General features: G+C 47.8%; 2 protein-coding genes across 2 annotated transcripts; both read left to right on the plus strand.

The window, feature by feature from the left end:
• The first annotated feature begins 3,551 nt into the window (after positions 1 to 3,551).
• LOC5667132 (carboxypeptidase B) lies at positions 3,552 to 5,219 on the plus strand. Its single transcript, XM_001688772.2, has 5 exons — positions 3,552 to 3,700; positions 3,779 to 3,976; positions 4,052 to 4,324; positions 4,394 to 4,634; positions 4,708 to 5,219. Exons 1-5 carry the CDS (start codon positions 3,615 to 3,617, stop codon positions 5,155 to 5,157), a joined length of 1,248 nt encoding a protein of 415 aa, XP_001688824.1. The 5' UTR covers positions 3,552 to 3,614; the 3' UTR covers positions 5,158 to 5,219.
• Positions 5,220 to 5,528: 309 nt separating this feature from the next.
• Positions 5,529 to 9,193, plus strand: LOC5667130 (uncharacterized). The gene is made up of 9 exons (XM_001688773.2): positions 5,529 to 5,645; positions 5,708 to 6,380; positions 6,452 to 6,550; positions 6,622 to 7,088; positions 7,227 to 7,234; positions 7,597 to 7,738; positions 7,836 to 8,051; positions 8,123 to 8,401; positions 8,488 to 9,193. Exons 1-9 carry the CDS (start codon positions 5,569 to 5,571, stop codon positions 9,191 to 9,193), a joined length of 2,667 nt encoding a protein of 888 aa, XP_001688825.2. The 5' UTR covers positions 5,529 to 5,568.
• The last annotated feature ends 1,419 nt before the right edge of the window (positions 9,194 to 10,612 follow it).

The following is a 10,612-nucleotide window of genomic DNA, read 5'->3' on the forward strand; positions in this document are numbered from 1 at the left end:
ATTCGTCTTGCAGAATGCGGGGTACAAATAATTGCAACTTGGCTACAATCACTTTTATTAACATTTATGGTGGCATGATTATGACCAAAAACAGTGGCTCCAATCGAACATCAATGATGTAACATTCTAAGGTTGGAAAAAATTCGGAACCGAATGAATCCTTTACTCGGCAGTCGGGGGCATGGAGATTGTCAAATTCGGTGGGACAACCGATGACTCCAACGGTTCCGAATGGCTCCTAACGGCTCTATAGGCTTCGGACGGCACCGAACGGAACTGTTGGTTTGATTTGGTCAGATTCGACGTCGGAATAGCTAAGATCGGAAATGGTTTTGAGCCGTGGATGCGATTCTGAAATCAATCACTAGTTCTTGCGAAGTTTCCTAGTGTGTGTATCAAGTTATTTTCATTCCTTTTTCGTTTGTAGACAGTTGACGCAAATCTATTTTTCCATACAGAATGTGCAATTGAGTGTGCACAAAATTTTGCTGATAGTCAGGATTTAATCGAAACATAATACGACTGAGCTTGCATTCAATTGAATGATTCTTAAGGGTCTCGATTGATATGTACGATTGTGTAGAATAAGTTTATGAGATGTTATGGGTACATTGATGTTAATTTCGAAAAATATACCAACAAAAGGATTGTTCTTCTCTGGAAAATTTAATACACTTTGACAAATAGTAATAACAGATTTATGGTTTGCAGTGCTTTTAGCAATTCTCAAAATATTCTCGCGGGCCGCATTCAGAATCGACGCGGGCCGCATGCGGCCCTCGGGCCGCCAGTTTGACATACCTGCTCTAAGGCATCAATTTTTGACAGTGCGCATCAATTTTTGACTCTAACGCACCTATTTTTGTCTGTAAGTCATCAATTTTTGACTCTTGTAGGAATAATGACAATTTTACAAGGTATTTAATCAGATTTTTAACAATTGTTATTCCTCATAAAAAATACAAAAACTGTGTAAATTGATTGTTTCTTGAGAAAAAATGATGAAATTTTAGAATTTCTAAAGCTTTTGTTTACAGCTGAAAATACGTGCCAATTTTTTTCACTCCATTGAAACTGCCAAAATTGGCAAAACAATTGTTTTATTTTAAATTGTATCAATAAAATTATTCACTATTTAACTTAATTTCAATCATTTCAGAACACACAGTTTCAGAAATTACATAAAATTTTGTAAATAAAGCGATTGACTCACAGTCAAAAATTGTTGCCTTCGAGGCAAAAATTGATGCGCTCTGTCAAAAATTGATGCCTTCGAGGCAAAAATCGTGAAACGCTGTCAAAAATTGGTGCCTTCGAGACAAAAATAAGTGAGTTAGAGTCAAAATTTAGCGGCAACGGAAAACGTATTTAATCTCCGTTGTATCTATTTTAATTGCTATTCAATTGTTTTACTTGTTTTTTTAATCAAAACGTTCTAAGATACATTAAAATAAACGTATGCATGGTACGATTTTTACTTAATAACGCTTTAACAAAATAAGGTTTGAGTCTACAAAACTTGTTTTTACAGAATCTATTATTATTGCTTATTCACTACAGTATTCACAACAGTTATATTGGCTTTGATAGTTATAGAAAAAATATTCAATTTTCGAATGCCGCATTGAAGCAGAATGGCGCAATTTATTTTTGCTCTAGGAATTGGGGGCTGTAAGTTTGACACCTCTGGCTTCGGTCGGATGGCGGATGGTCGTGAAGGTTCGGTTTCTTAAGACACTACAGTGAACCCTCTCTTATTTGACACCTCTCTAATTTGAAAAACCTCTCTTATTTGAACATTTTGCACAGTCCCTTGATTTCCAGTACATTTTTGTTCCTCTAATTTGGAAAACCTCTGAAATCTGTGTCCCTCTTATTTGAGTATGGTGTTGTCATGGTTATTGAATGATGTATGCTCAAATTGGCAATCCTGTTCGCAGTTTCCTATAGCAACAGTTAAGGCTGCATACTAAATGTTCTGTCTCTTTCTTGTTTGGATGGACCTTTCATTCACTTTCCACCTCTGTAATTTGAAAACCCCTCTTATTCGACAGTCCCATCGCCTCTCAAATAAGAGAGGGTTCACTGTATTTTCCTTTTTCTTGTGAAACTAGTGTTATGAATTGTCGCTTTTTATCTTTTTCTCTCTCTCATTCTCTCTCTCTATTTCTTTCTCTTTCTCTCTTTATCTCTTTCTCTCTCTCTCTTTCTCTATCTCTCTCTTTCTCTATCTCGTTCTATCTCTCTATTTCTCACCCTATCGTTGAAAAAATCTGTTTTAGTGATGATTGTTAAATTAAATATAAAACTTGCATTAAATATCTTCAAACATTTGAAAGATAGCATTTAGAGCTACATTTCTAGCGATTAGTTAATTAGCTAATTATTAAATTAGTAAGACGTGCACGATCTCATCCAAATCAACCCAGTCAACAGTGGTAAGCATGTTATCATAAAGAGGAGTTTATGCATTTTTATTACGCACTTCTTCATTCTACTTCTCTGTTCTATCAAATGAAGAAAAGTTCATTAGAATGATCACCTCACTGTGCTGCTATCAGTATCACACCGAAACTCTCGACCCAGTTCGTAGAATTTGCTTACCATCATTTGCCTCATTTTTTTGCGCCTCACATCCTGAACCCGTCGTGAGCAAGTCGCGAGCCAGACCCTGTCTGTTATTTCCATTCTCCAAACACCCGGTGTGGCCCATAAGTTGTACGTTTTCACACATGTACCTGTTATCGATGACAAGCGCCATCCGTATCAGTGTGCTGCGATCTACACCTGCATCTTGGTTCGGTTATCGCCGAGCATAGAATCAGCTGTTGATAGGGCAGTGCGATAAGCGTACTTAAGAAATTGGAGCAATTATGGAGTGTTGGTTAAGGCAGGTGGGGGAAAAGTAAATAATCACGATGAGGTACGGAATGGGTTTGAAAACAAAATCCAATCAAGCACATTAGCCAAAGCATATCTAAAAGGGGATTAATGAGAGTTTGTGTTTTGTTTAAGCCTGTTGCGCTTTCGTAAATGTTTCGTACGACAATCTCATGTGCTAATTCTTTGAATTTCCATGCATGAACCAAGGTTTCCCCTTCTCAGACAGTATGCATATCTTTAGATAGATCATATCGCTCTCGAACTAGATAAGATCAAGCCATTCACGATAGGCGTGTACCAGTCAATGTTTGTCATCGTCACTCAATAAATACTGAGGACCTCAATTCTCCAGGGTTTGGTTTACTGTTCATCCAATTCTAGTAATCGATTCCGGTTAGTAGATTAAGCAAAGCTGTCCACGGACAACACGCAGTCTGTGTGTTCTGCAGACATTCGTTATCTAATCGTACGTGATTCAATCAAACGCAATATCGCAATGACAAGAGTTTCGCGTGCGTTCAAAGTCGTGAAATCATTAAGCCGCACATCATTACACACTGGGGGTTGGAAATTTTGGCTTTTATTCGCGCGTCATAGCCGTCCCGGTTTATTTTTTATGGGATGAGATTAACTGCCTTCAGCTCGATAGCAGGAAGAAAGGTATAAATTGTACCGCCACTGGTTAGTCGCCTTCATCTCTGTACGGGTCACTGTTGCAGGATTAGCTAAAAATGAAGTACTGTGCTGCCGTGGTTGTGCTCCTAGCGCTGGCCGTGTTTGGCCAGAGCGCCTTCGCCGAACAGGTGTCCTACCGAGAGTGAGTGTTCTTTCACCAGACCAGAGTGTGTCCGAAAAGAGCCGAAAATTGATGCGTGAAAAATCAATCCAATTCCAGCTACAAAGTCTACAGCATCCGCGTGGACACGGTGGAGAAGCACAACGTGCTGAAGCGCTGGCAGGATGTGCGCGGGGTCGATTTCTGGGACCGTGCCGGCTACCGTGTGATGATCCATCCGAGCCTGCAGGAAGCGTTCGAGCGGTTCCTGAACCTGAACGCGTTCAGCTACGAGCGCATCATTGAGGATGTGGAAGCGTAAGTGTGCTGTTGCTGGTGATGATACTAGGAATTCGGTTGACATTAAGATGGGTTTCGTTCTTCAAAATACAGCACGATCGAGGCAGAGCGCAAGTACGATCAGGAGTACCGCCGTCGCAAGGCTGCATCCGGTCGAGCTACGGTCGATTTCGAACACTTCTGGACGAATGCGGAGGTTAACGCGTACCTGGACGAGCTTGCCCAGACGTACCCAAATCTGGTGCGCGTCGCCACGATTGGCACCACTCACGAGGGCCGTCCGATCAAGTCGATCACGATCTCAACCAATAATGGTGTGGCTGGATCGAAGCCGGTTGTCTTCATCGACGGTGGTATCCATGCACGGTAAGACCTTGAAGACCTTGCACCCAGAAAAGGGGTTTTGAATGATCTTTTCTCTTATTTTCTTTCCAGTGAATGGGCCGGTGTAATGTCGGTGCTCTACTTGATCCACGAGCTGGTGGAACATTCGAGCAGCTACGCCGATATGCTGAACAAGGACTGGGTGATCATTCCCGTCGCCAACCCGGATGGGTACGAGTTCTCGCACACCGACAACCGCATGTGGCGCAAGAACCGCTTCCCGGCCACGATCCTCTGTACCGGTATTGATCTGAATCGCAACTGGGACTATCTCTGGGTGTTTAGCAGCAATGTGAGTGCTTCTGTGACTCCTCTTGCTTCGCACTGAACTGAATCATGACTTCTTTTCCGTACTGATCTTGCAGGCCTGCTCCGACTCGTACGCCGGAACGACCGCCTTCTCCGAGCTGGAAACGCAAGCCCTCGATCGGGTGCTGAAGCAGTACGGATCGAACATTGCGGTCTATCTGGCGGTGCACACGTACGGCGATATGATCCTGTACCCGTACGGACACTCGTGGCCGTTCGTGCCGGTCGCTAACCAGGCCGCCCACATTGCGCTGGGTGAGCAGGCGCGCGATGCAATCACGGCCGTCGGTGGCCCCCGGTACGTGGTGGGCAACAGTGCGGAAATTCTGTACACGGCCAACGGTTGCAGCGATGATTATGTGGCCGGTGTGATCGGCGCGCGGTACGCGTACACGCTCGAGCTGACGGGCGGTGGCCGCAATGGGTTCGATCTGCCTGCCACGGAAATTATGGCTGTGGCGACCCAAACCTTCCAGATCTATCGCACCATGGCGAACAATGCGTAAGCGTTGGGGACAATTTTAGTATAATTAAAGGTTTTTTTTACAAAAAAAAAACTGTAACTGCATGTTTGAGATGTTCTTATTTCTTGGAAGACGGTTACATCTCGATCAAGAGAAAGAGAGAGAGAGAGAAAGAGATGACATGCACTGCTACAGAGCTCATTAGCGTTATGGTAATTGTAACAGTTAGTTATCTATTATTTAATATACTGCTATCGATACAATCGGGCGCACGCGTGCGCCACCCAGTTCCTGATACTATCACGACGCCTCCCTTCCAATTAGTGAAATTGGTGATCAGGTTTTGAAGTCAGCGTGAGATGTTGTCTGTGTGCAAGAACCGCATCCAGTTTATATGGCTGTGGGTTGCGCTGGAACCGTGTCAGTCAGACTCCTGCAACTCCCGCTGCCACAATGAAGTTACTCGCGGTGGTGGTGTTTCTGTTCACCGTCGGCACCGTTTGCCGGGCGGAGCAGCAAAAGTTCGAAAAGTAGGTATGCGGTACAATAGAAGGATTGTTCTATTTCATCAATTCACAATCCCTCCTAACAGCTACAAGCTCTACTCACTGTACGTCGAGGATGACGAACAGGCGGAAGAGCTGCACAACTGGTACGCCGACGGGAAGCTCGACTTCTGGAGCTACGGCACACTGAACGACAGCGTCACCGTGATGGTGCAGCCCGATCTGCAGGAATACTTCGAGGCCATGTTGGACGATGTGCAGCTCGAATCGGAGCTGGTAGAGGAGAACGTACAGTCACTGCTCGAGCACGAGCAGGAAAAGCGCAACCTGCACATCCTGAGCAAGCGTCGCCGGCCCCAGAAGGTCCCGCAGAAGCCGAACAGCACCCAGGGCGAAGTCGATGAGGATGCGATCGATTTCGAGCACTTTTGGACGCTGGACGAGATCTATCGCTATATGGATCGGATGGAGCGCCAGTACCCGAACCTGGTGCGCGTGCTGAAGATCGGGCAGACGTACGAGAACCGTTCGATACTGGCGCTTACGGTCTCAAGAGATGGGCGCATCAATCAGACGCGCCCGGTCGTGCTGGTCGATGCAGGTGTGCATGCGCGCGAGTGGGCCTCGCACATGTCGGCGCTGTATCTGATCAACCAGCTGGTGGAGAGTGCGGACAAGAATGAGGATCTGCTGTACAATACGGATTGGATCATTGTGCCGGTGGCTAACCCGGATGGATATGTGTACTCGTACGAGACGGTGAGTTTGGGATGGGTATTGGTTAGATGGGGATCTACTTGAACCTGTTGCATGATGCTTTTAAATTCCAGAACCGTCTGTGGCGCAAGAACCGCTTTGCTGGCAATGTGATGTGCGTTGGTACGGATGTGAACCGTAATTTCCCATTCCGCTGGGGCTACACTTCGCATGTAAGTTAGCCTTCAATGTTCAACATCCAAACAAGAATCTGATCCGACCACATTTTGTATTACCTCCACAGTCCTGCACGGATGGATACGCTGGCCGTACGCCCGGCTCGGAGAAGGAAACCCAAGCGCTCATGCTGCTGATGTCCCAGTTCTCGCGCAGCATCAAGATGTACCTATCGCTGCACAGCTGCGGCGAATATATCCTCTACCCGTACGGTTTCACCTTCCAGTTCGTACCGAACGAGGCCGAACTTCACGCTCTCGGCACGGAGGCGGCCGAAGCGGTCAAGAACGTTGGCGGTCCCGAGTACATCGTTGGGCAGGCATCGGGTCTGCTGTATCTTGCCACCGGTAGTGACGATTTCATCTACGGTGCGTACGGTGTCCAGTACGCGTACACGCTGGAGCTGTCGTGCGGAAACCGTGGCTATGGCTTCATCATTGAGCCGGACCAGATTGAGCCGATTGCGGCGGAAACGTTCGAGATGATGAAGGTGTTTGGCGTGCACGCCGGCAGCCTGAAGATTAGCAAGCGTCCGTAGAACCAAGCAAGAGAGAGACACTCACATAAGAGACATCAGTGGGTGGAGGTCCACGAACCGCTCGCCGCTCTTTAAAAACACATTCCGCACACGTAATCGCTATCGAATTTAAATATCGCAATAAATAAACTGAGAGATGCTCGTATATAGGCGATGCTCGTGCAAAACAAAAAAAACATAAAAACTGAACCACAAAACCCCTCCCCGAACTCGAACTCGAATCAAGAAGCAATAACAATGCGTCCGATAAGGTTGAATCTAGATAAATGAGTCTCACCCCACCCGTTCGGCCGAAACCATCCGAACGCATCGGGTCGTCCGTATATTGATCCTACGGCTTGGCCAGCGAGAATGAGCACCACCCGGCGTTTGGCGAGCGATTGAGCGAGCTCCAGTTGTGATATATTTATTTCACTTATGTTCTACCCGCGACGGCACGCGGTGACGCTAGCAGCGAACGCGTAAGATAATGATTGTGCGAGAGATAAGCCAATGTCCAATGAGGGCCGAACCGAACGGGCACCGATTCCCGAGCACCAGATCCAGTTGTCGTTTGGCAGTGGATGAGCGAAGCAATGAAGCGGCTAACAATCGTGACCGGCTGTTTGCTGGCCTTGGCATTCGCCAAAGCCGGTTCTTATCATGAGTGCGTGTGGCATGGTGCAGTGGCTTTTTGGGGCGGGGAGAGCACATTTGTGTCGTCTTTAACTGTTCTGTTGTGGTTTCGATTTGTTTTTCGGCAGATTCGAGCTGTACAACGTGCGCCCGGAAACGGCGGAACAGCTGTCGGTGCTGCTCAAGTGGCGCAATGGGCAGGAGATTGAGGTGGACTTTTGGGATGCACCGAAGGTGGGCCGTAGCGCACGCCTCATGGTGACCAGGGAGGACCACAAGCGGGTGGAAGAGTTCCTGGAGCAGCACGACATCGAGTACGATCTGGTGGCGGAAGATGTGCAGGAGTAAGTAGCGCGCCGGGCGATCGTGAAGGTGTTGCTGTTGGTGGTGTATTGCAATGGACCGCTTCTTGCAGGTTGCTGAATCGAGAGCAGCGGCGTAATGTGGAGCACGGACGGCGGCTGAGGCGTGACTCGAATTCGCGTGCCACTGTTAATTTCGAGCACTTCTGGACGCTGGACGAGATCTACGAGTATCTGGACGAGCTGGCGGTGGCGTACAATGGGCTGGTGCGCGTCTCGGAGATCGGTCGTACGCATGAGGATCGCCCCATCAAGGCCATCACAATCTCGACCAGGGGTGCAGTCGATCAGACCCGTCCGATTGTGTTTATGGATGGAGGTATTCATGCCAGGTACTGTGAGAGATTGTCAACAGTGTCAAAACAAATGCTCAATTTCCCCTTCACTCTCTCTTTCTTGGTTGTATCTTTAACTCCAGAGAATGGGCCGGCGTGATGTCGGTCATGTACATGATCCACGAGTTTGTGGAACACTCGGACCAGTACGCCGAGCAGCTGTCCAACACGGACTACGTCATCGTGCCGGTTGCCAACCCGGACGGGTACGTCTACACCCACGAGCAGAACCGTCTGTGGCGCAAGAACCGTTCACCGGGCAATGTACTGTGCTACGGCGTGGACCTGAACCGCAACTTCCCCTTCCAGTGGGATCGTACGACCAGTGAGTGTACCAACAACTTTGCCGGCCATGCCGCTTCCTCAGAAAACGAAACCAAAGCACTGATCGGACTGATGGATCAGTATAAGGCCGCCATTCGCATGTACCTGGCGGTGCACACGTACGGCGAGATGATTCTGTGGCCGTGGGGTTACGATTTCCTGCACGCCCCGAACGAGGACGATCTGCAGCGGTTGGGCGAACGGGCACGCGATGCACTGGTGGCGGCTGGCGGGCCCGAGTACGAGGTGGGCAATTCGGCCGACATTCTGTACACGGCTTCCGGGGCGACGGACGACTACGCGTACAGCCTGGGCGTGCCGTACTCGTACACGCTCGAGCTGACGGGCGGTGGATCGCAAGGGTTCGATCTGCCCGCGGCCGAGCTGGCGCGCGTTACCTCGCAGACGTTCGAGCTGCTGAAGGTGTTCGGGCAGCATGCGGGCACACTGTCGGTGACTTCGTAAAGGGAAGGGTGCGTGTGCGTGTGTGTGTGTGTGTGTGCTAATCAGCCAGTTGTCCGATGTGCGTTGATTGATTATCAATTGTATGAGCAAAGTCGTCGCTATTGAGCAGTCGCAATAAATCAACCATTCTAGCAGTTACGCTATCGCGCTCTGCTTTGACATTGCAATAGATGGTGGCTGGGCGTCTCGCTCGCGGGGAAGGTGTTACATTATTGAGAAAGCAGCGCGTTGATAAACAAATGTGTGTGTTTGATTAGAATATCGTACAATGTAGGGTGAGAAGCTGTTTTGCGGTGGGAAGCTTGTTTTGTGAATGATGAACGGAGCGATAACAAATAATTAGCTGCAGGCCCATAAACTGGTACAAGCACCATAAAAAGGCATTATAATTTGGTGTTTAAAACATTTATTATAATTTTTAACAGCCTCTTCGCGTGGTCAGCTAAGGGGCAGCTTATACTGCAAATCAAACCAAACACCCTTAAGCCCACACCCAGCTTAAGGTGACTTCAGAGGCTCGCGGGCACTTTCTACCTTTCGCCAATATCTGCCAGCGCTGCCTTATCAGTGCAATCGGAACAGTTTGTTTGGTTTTGTAAAAAAAAACACCATAAATAACGACCAGCGAGAGCAGCAAGAAGTAGATAAGAAGGTAGTTAAAAAAAGAAGTAGTCGACATAACACTCACTTGGGCGGGCCCAACCGTTTCGATTTGTAGGCGTTTAGAGCGCGCCACATGCGAACGACGTTTTAATAGGGCATGGGGTAGTAAATAAATTTCTCCAGGCCCATTGTTTACACTTAATTTGGAACCATTTTTAATGCCACCGCGATACGGGCGCGATAGGCTGGACCACACGCTGTACCACGGCTGTGTACTAAACTTAACGCTGTCCGCTCGGGTTCGCCCCCTTACGACTGTCGACATAAACCTTACGCCGATGAAAGCTATCGTAAGGCGCTAAAAGTTCAGGGCGTTCCTGTTCCTGTTTTGTGGCTCACCCCCTCACTCCTACGGGCCCATAACGAGCAACGTCCGGTTGCGGGGCCGGGGCCTCTATTGTTATGCATTTAAATGGTGAAATTAGTACAGCGATTGCATACTTTTAGGCGCCTTCTTTTCGTCGACAGCGACGGTGCGGCGCGGCTAAACTGAATGCAATCAGCGTGGCTGTTGCAAAAACGGGCGCTCATAAATCATTAGCATTATCGAAGGCATGGTTTCGGGTGCGTCTTGGGTGCCAAACCGGTGCCAGTGTCACCTAAACAATTTCGTTCGTTAGCGTTGGCGTGGGTAGAGAAATAAGGGTGCAAAACTCTTTCATAAACAAAACAGGACTGGAAGTTTATGGTTAGATGGAGTTAAAGACACGAGCAGAGATCGTAACATGGGCTTGAGAGAGTTTTCTCTTCCATCTC

The sequence above is a fragment of the Anopheles gambiae genome, chromosome 2 (genome assembly GCF_943734735.2).
Source record: "Anopheles gambiae chromosome 2, idAnoGambNW_F1_1, whole genome shotgun sequence".
Classification (NCBI taxonomy): Eukaryota; Metazoa; Arthropoda; class Insecta; order Diptera; family Culicidae; genus Anopheles; species Anopheles gambiae.